At 47.9% G+C, this 12,496-nt stretch overlaps 1 protein-coding gene across 1 annotated transcript in view; it reads left to right on the top strand.

The window, feature by feature from the left end:
* COL22A1 (collagen type XXII alpha 1 chain) overlaps nt 1–12,496 on the top strand; it is a 206,314-nt gene that overhangs the window by 97,291 nt on the left and 96,527 nt on the right. The window contains exons 16-17 of the mRNA XM_009090824.4: nt 3,961–4,014; nt 5,250–5,303. Coding sequence (XP_009089072.2) covers nt 3,961–4,014; nt 5,250–5,303 — 108 coding nt within the window. The remainder of the gene's footprint in view (nt 1–3,960; nt 4,015–5,249; nt 5,304–12,496) is intronic.

The following is a 12,496-nucleotide window of genomic DNA, read 5'->3' as shown; positions in this document are numbered from 1 at the left end:
CAGTTCCATGTTCTCTCCTGACTCTGCAGAGCTGTTTCACAGGTCACTCCGGGATTTGAACCATTTTTGTGGCTCAAGGAAAAGACCAAATGCTTATTATACCTGAAGTGGGCATTTAAAAGGAGAGCTGGGCAGGCACAAAGCCTTAGTCACTTCTGTTTGTTCAGAGAGACCACAGATGTGCACCCACTTCTGCTGTCGACCCGCCTGGCAATGCTCAGGGCCCCTCAAAAATGTTTTGTCTTGCTTATAACTCGAGCCAGTCCTGACACAGGTTTATCTCAGGGAGGGTCTGGCAGCTTTGCCTCTGTTTGTGTCAAGGAGGGAGTCATCGTCTTGCTGGCATAGCCCTGTTCCCATTTCTCAGTCTCCACCTTCTTCTGGAGAGGAAGGCCAGCAATTAACACCAAACTTTTGCCTACTAAGGGTTACTAAGTTATCAGTAGACCCTTAGTGGGAGATATTGGATTTCTCTTACCAAAAACCTTTCTGCTGTTTATGATAAAGTAGCCATGATCATATTTTGTATTACCTATCCTCGTTATTGCAGCTAGAGCAAATGGCTGGACTGTATCTTTGTCATGCTTTTCCTTCAGCCCTTTGCAGAACTGCATAGGTGTCCTGTGTCTAGCCAGTGCCTCTGCTGCTTTTCCAGAGGCTACATTGTCTAATCTGCTGGAATATTTGGCTCCTGGAAGAAAATCCATCTTTCTGACATCACTGTGATGGGAGAGGAAGCTGGAGCTGTGTGTGGGCAGGCAACTGACTAAGCAGAGGAAGATCAGAGTAGGGAAGAAATGAATTCAGTCCTCTTTCATTAGAAAGATCTGCACAATTAGAGGTGCTCCCCATCCTTTTTATTTTTTTTTCCTTGAAGCAGCCAAATCTCTGCTACAACAATTCTGCTTCAATTTTTTCCCAGGTTTTAATGATGGTCTCAGTGCACCCACTGCCAGCGCTTTAACTTTTACCAGTCAGTACTACTGTGAAAACAGTGGGCGTAAATTCAGCGGGCCAAATATTTTCTTGTCTGCTCTTCAGTCTGTAACCTCAGTACTGACACCTACGCAACCTGTGTTTCTTTGTGCCTGAAGAGAAAAGTGGTTATAATATCAGATGGGAGCACTAGTTCATGCACTCAGTATTGTTTTATCAAGTCTTCTCCCTTACTACCAAAAAAGCCCTAAGCATCCCATCCATCTTCCGGAATTATTTACATATCCTGGGACCTCGCCTGTAAATGTCGAGGTTTTAAAGTGAGGTTACCAAATCCAGTAGCACAGGTTTCCTGCACTTTAGGAAAAGCACTGCACCATATGAGGGATATCCCATGCCCTCTTGCATCCAATGAGCCCATTGTAGACCCCAGGACAGACTCCAGACAGATAATTCTGATGCACTGCCCTGCTATCAGGAGCCATATCTGTGTGTGACACTTGGCTTTGTAATTTAGGCATACCCAGCAGTTAAGCATGACAAAGGGCATTGCTTCTGCTGCATAATCCTCTGTCCATCCTGCAAAACCCTGACTGTTTTATTGAGAAGGGATTGTGTAAGTAGGCAGCAGGACTGGTCTGCTGCTGCCAGATCCCTCTGCAGTGGGCTTTTTTCTCCTTCAGCCTTTCCAGGACCCTACTGACTCCTGAGTGATCATTTTTCCAACAGATCATTAAATTTTCTAAATGGTACAAGTCAGAGAGCAGCACTGAAGTTTTGGCAGAATTGTCATTTCCCCTAGTTGCTTGTGAGTCTTTACCATTTTGTTCAACTGGTTAAAAGAAGATAAAACAGTAGAACTCAGGAGAAAGAAATGGAGTCTTAAAGTGAAAATTTGAGAATGAAACTTTAAGGTGTTTTCTCTCTCTGTTGGGGGAAAAGTACCTTTCACTGAGTAGCCTTATTTAAAGAATGGAAAAATAATAAAAAATATTTAAAATGACAGATTTTTTCTGAAGAAACAGCACAAAACACAATTGTTTGGAGTGTTTTCAAATAGCTTTTTTTGTATTTGCTTGTATAAATAATACATTTGCCTTTTTCAGCCCCCATTGGTAGCAGTAAGAACATCGACACTTTTCGTTTTGGCAGCTAAAGCAGCATGTGTGAAGTACTCATTGCTGCAGTGTATTGATGTTAAAAATTCTCCTGGGAACTCACTGCACATTTTGTCAGCAATATACCAAGCTGTTGCTTGCTGAAAGTCTTAAATTCAGGATATTTGTAGTTCAGGCAGTGCAAAGGAAAGCATTAATGAGGAAACAATACCTCCAAAGCAAGTGGATCTGGGTGCCTGACACTGGTTTTCAGCTGATTTCTGGAGGATATGGGTCTCTCTAATTTCATTCCTTGAATCCATAATTTGAAATAACATTTATGTTGGAAGATTGACTGACATTCTAAGGAGGAAAAATAAATAGTGATTAGCAAATCCTTTTCTGACTTGGCAAATCAATGTAGTTTACAAAAGAAGTGAATTAAATCCAATGCTGTAAGTGTGGGTTTGAAGATAATAACAGTGATCTAACAGAGTTTAAGATACAGAAAAATACTAAAAAAACAGCATAAAATTATTAGTCTTCTGTCACTGCTTGTACTTGTAGAATTTTCACATTCATGTTCACATTGGCACTCTGGGTGTGTTTGATAGTTTATATTCAGCTGTGTGTGAAGGATCCAAACAAAATCTGCATTTCATTTTTCAGAGGTTTAAGGACTTTAGAGAGTACAAGTCCCTGTCCCTAGGAGTTTTAAAACTAACGAGATTGAATGGTCAAAGACCACAATCAGTAAGAGAAAAGTGAAGTTCAGCACAAGTATGTAATTCATCCAATTATCTCTGTCAAAAACCTTGATTATAAAATATGAAATATATTGAACTTGAATATGGAAGAACAGTAGAGATCAGGGACAGAATTCAAAACTATCCCATAAACATAATCCCCCAAAGCAGATGACATAGAGAAGGGGCAGCGGCCGAATGTTTCATACACATAGGACAACAAATTGCAATTATGGACTGAAAACAACTGATCAAGGAGCTGTCTTGTGGAAGGGGGTTTGGTGTAAAGTAAACATTGTCCTGTGATTTAAACAGAAAAATAGTCTATAAAACATGAAAATATGTTCCTGCTCAAAGTTAGTCTCAGGTATGTTGAGTTTCATGCACCTAGCTACAATGAAGATGTGTAAAAATTGGACATTGCACAAAGGGGAGCAATAAAAATGATCAGAGAACTGACAAACATGCCCATGAAGAAAAGTTGAAAGCATTATGATTGTTTAGTCTAGAAAAGTTTGAAAGGGGAGTTTTGTAAATCTTCAAATACACAACAGGTCATTGTAAAGATGAAGAAAACACTTTCCTCTGTGGGGGGTTTAGGGAAAGACTTATTAGTCTGGAACTGCAGAAAAACAAACAAACAAAAAAAACCCAAACAAACAAAAAAAAAATTAGGTTTAGATTCAGGGGCAAAAACCCATATCTTCAAGTAATAAAAATAAAGTGGTGAAATCCATTGCATATAGAGTTTGTGGACTGTCCAGCTCTGGAGACATATAGGAACAAAATAATTGTTCCCCCAGGTTACAGAAAGAAAAGGTGAAAAATGAAAGATTTTTCTTTACTGGGTAAAACCAACCTATTGCTGAATTGCTTTATTAGTTTTGTAAGGGCTGTTCTGGGCTGACATTCTGCTGGAGCACATTGTCCAGTTTACACAAACCCACCTCAGCAGGCAGAGGAAGGATGCCAACATAAAAACCTAGCACACACCTGCTTCTGATTGCAGCAACTTTTCATGGTACAGATGTGGGAATTTCAGCTATTTTCTCCATGGGACTAGCTGGAATTTCTCTCCTTATTCATCACTCTTGGAGCAGACAGTATGGGCATCACCTGCAGGGCAGTCACCTAAACAGCAGAGATTGAAATTATAGTGGTTCTTTCTCTTCTTTTTCCAGGGAGACAGAGGCCTGGATGGATTCCCTGGAAAGCCAGGTGTGGAGGGGAAACAGGTATGTGGCAAATACTCAAAAACTGGAAGTTTCTTTGGAAAGAGTGGAAGTTGATCCTAAAACAGACTTATCCTGGGTGGTTGCTGAATCATGATAGTACCCAATCATGTCCCTACTCTGAGGATCTTTGGTATAGGTTTCTTTTTTTGTTTGTTTGCTTTTAGAATTAAACTAGAATGCAACTTACACTCACAGGAAATGCCAGTCCTTTAAACGTGATAGTCTAAATGTTTGTCTTAATTTTCATGAAATACATAAGAAAGCACTCAGAAAAAATCAGTTAAGCCCACAACAGGAAGGGAACTGGATTTAATATATTGCATTTGTTTTCAATAAAAAAAGGGCTCAGAAGTATTTACATTTTTAAAACAAAAAGAAAACAGAAAATGGCCTAGAAGATCAGTACATTTCTGCTGATCAGACACACACTGCTTTGTCTAAAATCACTATCTGTAGATTCCACAAGACTGTTTTCATTACCCATTAGGCAATGCTACCTAATGAGAAGCATCCTTTTCTTCCAAGGACCTTCTAGTCTAAATAGCAAAGGACAAAATAAGAAGCAGAGGACAGAAGTGATTTGCCAAAAGCCATGTAGCTAATCACTGCCACCCTTGAGCGTGATACCTCCAGGGTGTAGCATCTGCATCCTGCTCTGTTCCTCAGCTGCAGTTTACCTTGTACCAAGAAGTGTGTGTCTAGTTAGTGTTTATCACTATCCTTGCAAGATGGAAATGTTTTCCGGTGTTATAGATGAATAAAGAACTTATTTCTACTTGCAGCAAATGTAGATGAAGTAGGAAATTGCAGAGAGATGTCAAAATGGGTCCTTTTTGTTTAGTACTTCAAAGGAACAATTTCTCCAAGTGAAACCCTGTTACAAAAATTGGGTTTTCTGAAGCATTTCTTCCTTTTTCATGTCTAGACACTTATAAGGGGGTAAATCTTCATGCCTGAATTTTATAATAAGTTTTGTGTTTGATGCTGATATACTCACTGAACTGCAATTCTTCTGAATCAGCTGAAATTGGATTGGTGTTATTATGGTTGCTGTGGCATCTCCATTGTTATTCTCTTTCCTCTCTGTGCAGCAGACTCAAAGCTGCCTCATGTGTTCTGTTAGCTCCTGCCCAGTGCAATAGGACATCACTGTTTGTGCTGCCAATACCTGCAGCCTTATGTTTCTCCCGCACTTTACAAACAAAGAATTTTCCTTTAATTTTACTTCTTTATAGGGCCCTCCTGGCAGCCCCGGCCTGCCTGGTGCTAGTGGGACCAAAGGAGACAAGGTAAGTTGGGATGGGATGCACAAAGTGGATTTAGAAACAGATTTGTTAATTCTTCCTTGGGCCCTCAGTGCTGGAAATATCAGGGCTATTGGACTAATATTTATCTCATTTGTATATAACAAAAGTTTATATATATTTAAATGTTTAACTTTTCTGACATGGCTTCAGTCTGAAATGGGTGTGAGTGTTAAAATGTATCTGTTTATGACTCGTCTGCTCTTAGTTTATTGCTGATAGTGAGAATAGAAGGAAATAGAGTGTAGTTTGGGTCAGGAAATCTTCCTCATCTAAGAAATGTGGGTAGAAATGTCAATATGTTTGTGTAGAAGATGTTTTTCTCACCCAGGAGATGTAAAATTGACTCAGAAAGTGACAACAAAATGCCTCTGAGCCTCCTACCTGCAAAATAATTATTCACTTCTCTCAGCAGCAATTTTGACCTTGTTATTTTTCAGTTGTTCAAATATTCAGGGCAGACTTATGTTTCCCTCTCTGTTAGAGATGATGTGGTTTTGGTATTTCCGACCCAGCTCTTCAGCAGGAGTGGAAAGGCAAGGCCAGTTCTGGATTTCTTTCTCTGTTTCTCCTCTGGATTAAGTCAGTGACCCTTATCCAAGAATGCGGAGATTGGAAGCAATTCCCACTATTTTCTTCCTGCAGCAGTGATCAGTCTTGATCGCTTCATTCATATTTCTGAACCAGCTGCAACTGGTGCTTCCAGAAGATGTTTGTCTCCTTGGTCTGATATTTTCAGAGTGGCTGGTGTGTATCTCTTCACTAGTTCTCACATAACATGAGCTCTTTTTAGAACAGGCCTGTTTGGATGGGACCCTGGGCAACCAGATCTAGTGGGTGGCTTGTCTGCTTGAGGCACAGGGGTGGAACCAGATATTTTGGATTGATGGGCCAAGGCAAATGGTATCGGATGCAACAAAGCAAAGTTCTGGGTTGTAAACTTTGGCCACAACAAAGCCCTGCAGTGCCCCAGGCTGGAGACAGACTGGCTGGAAAGCTGCCCAGTGGGAAAGACTCTGGAGAGCTGGCTGACAGTGGCCAAAGCTGGTAAGTGCCCAGGTGGGCAAGAGGGCCAGTGGCCTCCTGGCCTTCTGTGTCAGGACTAGTGTGGCTAGCAGGACCAGGGACTGTCCCTCTGTGCCGGGCACTGGGGAGGCCACACCTCAAATGCTGTGAGCAGATGTGTGGCCCTGTTGAGATTGAGATTAGTGAGAGAGGTCTCTGCCCAAATTAAGGTGCCAATGAGACCAACTACCAAAGTTAACAACGGGGATTTTATTTACCAGTAAATGGGAGGAAGAGAGATAGAAAGGAATAGAGAAAGGAGGGTGAGAAATGAAGTGGGGGCAGAGGGGGTTGGGAGAAAGATGAAGCAGAAGACAATCCAAGACGCTTGGTTCCAGCAGCGTCCTGTTGGTCCTTCCTCACCACGTCTGTCCTGGGGGTCTCTGTGGTTCTTGTGGAGGTGAGGGCTCCAGGTCATACTTTCAGGGTTCACACCTTTCTCCACTCCTTGTTGTGGGTATCCAGGGAGATATTTTCCTATTTTCCTATTTGCCATATAAATGGAGGATGCCTTCCTTTGGCTGCAATGCTGAGGTCCCAGGAGCATTTCTCAGTTCTGAATGCAGCCTTGGGGACAGGGTGGGGATGTACCCCCCCCCACAGTGCAGATGGGGCCTAAAGTCAACTTCTGTCGAGTTCTACAAGGCATTGCCTTCCTCAGCCGGCTCTCCCTGACCACGTTGCCTTGTTAATTTCTTGTGGATGCCGGGCTGGGGCTGGCAGCAGGACCTACTTTAGCAAGTGGTTGCCTAAGGGTGAGCTGACATCACTGGTTACCGTCCTGCTGCTGGCCCCGAGCTCACTCCTCAGGCTGCTCGCTGAGGCAGCTGAAGGAGAAAAGGCGGCGCAGAGCCCGCCGGGCCCTCTTGGCCATGGAGCGCCACGGCCGTGGGGCCGGGAGCTGCGGGACGGCTGCGCTGCCAGCGGGGCAAGCAGGAACAGGGGGTGCCAAGGGCTGGGCAGGCACTGGGCCAGCTCCTGCCGGCGGCTCATGCCCGCAGGGCTTTGCCTGGGGCGGGGCGGCCTCGGCACGACCAGCCTCCGTGCCTCCTTCGTCAGCCTCGTCAGCAGGATCGGCAGGCAAAGCAGAAGCTGCAAACATGTTTATGTCTTCTGGCAGTGCCATGGGGAAAGGCTCACTGTGCCCCTCATCACAGGGATCGCTGTCCAGGGGAGAAGCTGCTGGCTCTGCTCCCTCCTCTGGCAGTGGGAGGGACAACTCGCTCTCTGGCTCGCTGTCCCCCTCTCCTTCACGGTCTCTGTCAGGGAGCTCTTCTTCCTCCCACTTTGCCAGTAGCTGGTCTAGCCGAGTGTCCCTGGAAGGCGCATCCTTGTTGTTAAAGAGAGACCACAGCTCTTCAAAGAGGTCGGGAGGCACGAGCTGTGCGTAATTTTCGGTCTCTCCTGTACAGTCTATGGTCCAGCTGTAATCGCTGTGCTGGACACCAAGGGGCTTTCTGCATCCAAGGAGGAGAGGATGTCGTCCTCCAACTTCTCCAGCTCCTCTGCCTCGATATTCAGAAGATGCTTTGAGGCATCTTCAGGCCCCGTGCACACCAGCTTGCCACATGCAGTTTGCTCAGGCAGCTGATGAGTTTCCCTGAGAGAAGCTGAGAAGTCTGAGAATTCTGCAGGCTCTGGTGTGAGCAAAAGCCCACAGTGCCCCTCAACCCAGGAATCTTTTTCAAGGGCAGAAGCTCCTGCCTCTCCCTCTTTCTCTTTCAAGAGGGCAAGGGATGTTCTCTGAGGATTGCTGTCACTGTCTCCTGCAGCCTCTGTTTCTGGGAGTTCTTTCTCCTCCCACTTTTCCTCTGGCTCTTTTGGAAAACTGTCCCAGGGCTGCAAGTTGTCAGAGACAGGCTGGTGCTCTGCCAACTGGGCAGAAGACAGGAACTCAGAACAGTTTCCCGTCTCTTCAGTGGCATCTTTGGTCAAGCCAAGAGCACTGGGCATCACCTGGGACATTGCATTCGCCTCTTGGCAGACATTTGACTGCTCCTGTGTCCAGGGGGACGTGATATACCTGTCCTCGCAAAGGCACGGGATAAGGCCTCTAAATGGGTCTCTACAGGTTTTGCCACCATGCTCTTCCTGCACCTCAGTGAGCTCCTCCCTCTCGGTGCACTCCAGGTGGTCCCAGGCAGGCTGGGTCCCTTTGTGGAACAGCATGCCGCCCGCATGTTGCAGGGGTGGCAGGCGATGGCCCTGCCTTGCTGCTGACCCTCGCCAGAGCCTTTCAGCTGAGCTGTCTGGGCAAGGTGTTTCCTGGGCCCTGTCAGCAGCCACAGAGCCCCATGGAGAAGGTGGCACTAGGTCTCGGTGGCTGCTTCCTATGTGGCCTGCAGACCATGCTCTGCCTCTGGGAGAAGACCCAGAGGCTGCTGGGGCTGCTGGCAGAGGGGGCAGCTTGTTCCGTGCTGAGGCTGCTCTTGGCAGCTGAGGGCTGAGCTGGCACAGAGGTGTCACTGTCAATGGAGGGCCATGGAGAGGCGGCAAGTCTGACACGGACAGTCTTGGTGTCCGTGTGACTGTGCCACTGAGGGGCACTGATTGATTGCCCTCCTTCCTGGCTGTCCTCCTGTGTGTAATATCCTGGGAGTCTCCCTGAGGTGACTGGTCTAGGGAGCAATATGTCCCCATGGAGGGGCGTGATGGTTGTCCAGGTGACCTGCAGAGCTGCCTGTGGCTGCCTGTGAGTCACCTGTGGGAAGCAGGAGGTTTTGTCTCATGGAGACAGCTGTGCCCCCCTGCACAGTTGCAATCCTGGCCCTGGCCCCAAGGGCAGTGTTGACCACAGCAGCCAGGCCAGGCTGGGTTCCCAGCTGCGCTCGCTGTCTCTGGGCCATTCCCTCACCCCGGCCTTCCTGGCACCAGCTCCTTCCCAGAGCAAGGCCTGGAGCCAGGCCTGGCTGCCGCTCTCTGCCCCCAGCCCTCCCCCAGGTCCCACTGCAGCCTTTCCCTCCATTCCCGTCCCTCACCTGTCGCCGCTTGGACAGCAGCGGCTGCCCCTCACAGGACTGGTAGTGGGCATTTGCCTCATGTCTCTTGGACATCTTGGAAGTGCTCTGACGAACACTGGCCAAAGGCACCTGGGAGAGCTGCTTCCTCCTGAGGAGCTGCTGCCTCCTCAGAGAGCTGCTCTCCTGAGAGTGATAACACAAGGGGTGTTGGCCTACAAAAGCCCTCTGGGTCATGGCATGGACCAGTGTCACAATAGCCTCTGGGCATGATGTTACTGTGGGTCACAAAGGGCTGGTGAGCACGGCCACCCCTTGTCTCGTAAGCCTGGCGGTTTCCATCGGGATGTTGCTTTCTTAGGCCTTTGCCCCTACCTTGACTATGCTTGACTCCCAGTGATTTGCAGCACTCCTTTGTCCCCACCTTGAGTTTGTCTTCTAAACATCCCCAGAGAAGTCCTGTGCCCCGCCAAACGGCCTTTCCCACCCAGCCTACCATATGTTCCACCCCTTGGCCCCACCTCATGTAAAAAGATAATCAGGAAGGCAAAAGCTCCTTTTGCACTTCATCTGGCCACTACTGTAAAAGACAATAAAAAGTGTTTGTCTACAAAGATCAACAAAAAAGGAGGGCCAATTAAGCCTTCTGGTCCTAGCCCTGACGGTTGACCAGTGGCTTCCCCAAGAACTGGCCCTGGTGACTCTGATGAGAGAGACTGCTTGATCCAGTTGTTTGGAAAAGCAACTTTAATGTAACAAAGCAACAAACTAAACAGTGTGCACAGTATGAGGAATGAACCAGAAAAAGCCAGAGTCCACGGCCTGCAGGGATACTTAGGCATTTCAGAAAGGGGAGGGGTTAAGGCAGGGTCTGAGCAAAGGATCCAGCAGGAAAGAGTGATTTGAAAGATTACAATTAATGCAGCAAAAATTATCCAATGACAACACAGGGAACTTAGGACTTTCTAGTAGTAACTTGAATAGCTGAACTGGAGGATCATGGCTGGGAGCTCGTGCTCACCCTAATTTCAAGAGGGTTTTCCCACAGCCTCAAATTGAAGTCTCCTTCATTATTTAAACTGACCCAAACAAGCCAAGAAAAATCTCCATTCTTTATTTGATGCAGAGGGGAATATGGTCATGACGAATGAGGAAAAGTCTTCCCTACCTAATGCCTTCTTTGCCTCAACCTTCAATAGCAGACTGGTTATGCTGAAGACAAGCAGCTCCCTGAGCTGGCAGACAAGGGACAGAGAGCAGACCAGACACCCTGTAATCTACAGGAAGTCTTTAATGACCTGCAGAGCCACTGAGACACTGACAAGTCTATGGGGCTGGCTCTGAGTCCCCCACGGGTGCTCAGGGAGCCGCAGACGAGGTTGCTAAGCTGCTCTCCATCCTTTATTATCAATCCTGAGCAGTCACCAGGGTCCCACTTGACTGGAGGTGCCAATGTGACATCCATGCCTAAGAATGTCGACAGGGAGGATGTGGGGAACTGCAGGCCTGCTAGCCTGACCTCAGGGCCCAGCATGGTTCTGGTGCAGGTCATCGTGATGGGGATCCTCCCAGAGAGGACAACCAAGACATCAGGACCAGTCAGTGTGGGTTTGGAAAGGCAGGTCCTGCCTGAGCAACGTGATGTTGTTTGAGAAGCAAGTGACCTGAGCTGAAAAGCTGTGCATGGAGTCTCCCTGGCCTCAAGTAAAGCCTTTGACTCCATCTCCCACAGCAGTGTCCTGCAAAAGCCATCAGCCCAGGGCTTGTGCAGGGGCATTCTTTGCTGGGTTGGGAACTGTCAGGATGTCCGTGTCCAGAGAGTGGCTGGGAATGGAGCTGCATCGAGTTTGCCTACAGTTCCTAGTGGTGTCCCCAGGGCCCAGTTTGTTTCAGTGTCTGTCCTTCTGATGTGGACAAGGTCATTGAGGGTAACTTCAGTAGTAAATTTGTGACAACAAGAAGCTGGGTGGGAGTGTCAACATGCTGGAGGGTAGGAAGGCTCTGTGGGGGGGATGTGGATAGGCTGGATAGATGGTGTGATGCTGAGTTTCCAGAAGAGCATAGGCCTGGGTCCTGCCTTCATGTGCCAACAAGCCCCTGCCGTGCCCCACTCTGCAGACAGAGTGGCTGGAAATCTGACCAAGCGGGAAAGGCCCTGGGGATGCTGGCTGACAGCAGCTGGACTTGAGCCAGCAAGTGCCCAGATGGGCAAGAAGCCCAGTGGTCTCCTGGCCACTAGTGTGTCCAGCAGTACCAGGGTGGTGATTGTCCCTCTGTGCTGGGCACTGGGGAGGCCACACCTCAAATGCTGTGTGCCTATGTGTGCCCTTACTGACATGCAGTAAGGGAAAGATCCTTATGTTCGAATTAAGGAGCCAGTGAGACTAGTTCCTGAAGTCAACAACAGGGATTTTATTTAACAATAATAGGGAGGAAGAGAGATGGAAAGGAATGGAGAAGAGGAGGGTGAGAAATGAAGTGGGGGCAGAGGTGGTTGGGAGAAAGATGAAACAGAACACAATCCAAGATGCTTGGTCCCAGCAGCGTCATGTCAGTCCTTCCTCACTATGTGCTTGTCTGCACTTGGGGTCTCCATGGTTCTTGTGGAGTTGAGGGATTCTTTCTTTCAGGGTCATTCTTTCAGGGTTCACACCTTTCTCCACTCCTTGTTGTGGGTATCCAGGGAGGTGTTTTCCTATTTGTCATGTGAAAGGAGGATGGGAGTGCTTTCCTTTGCCTGCAAAGCTGAGGCCCACAGAGTTATTTCTCTGCTCTGAATGCAGGCTTGCATTCAGATGGGGATACCCCCCAGCCGTAAGGACAGCTTCCTTAGGATTCTACAAAGCAGCGCTTCCATCCTTCCTCAGCTGGCTCTCCTCGACCAGGCTGCCTTGCTGCTGGCTTGGGGCTGAGGGGTTTGGGCTGGCAGCAGGACCTACCTCAGCAAGTGGCTGCCTAAGGGTGAGCTGTCATCTTTGGGGATCCGCCTGGTGCTGGGCCCGGGCTCACCCCTCTGGCTGCTCGCTGAGGCAGCTGAAGGAGAAAAGGCGGCGCAGAGCCCGCCGGGCCCTCTTGGCCATGGAGCGCCACGGCCGTGGGGCCGGGAGCTGCGGGACGGCTGCGCTGCCAGCGGGGCAAGCAGGAACAGGGGGTGCC

The sequence above is a fragment of the Serinus canaria genome, chromosome 2, assembly GCF_022539315.1.
Source record: "Serinus canaria isolate serCan28SL12 chromosome 2, serCan2020, whole genome shotgun sequence".
Lineage (NCBI taxonomy): Eukaryota > Metazoa > Chordata > Aves > Passeriformes > Fringillidae > Serinus > Serinus canaria.
The sequence above is the reverse complement of the archived record's forward strand: the minus strand, read 5'-3'. Positions and strand labels throughout refer to the sequence as shown.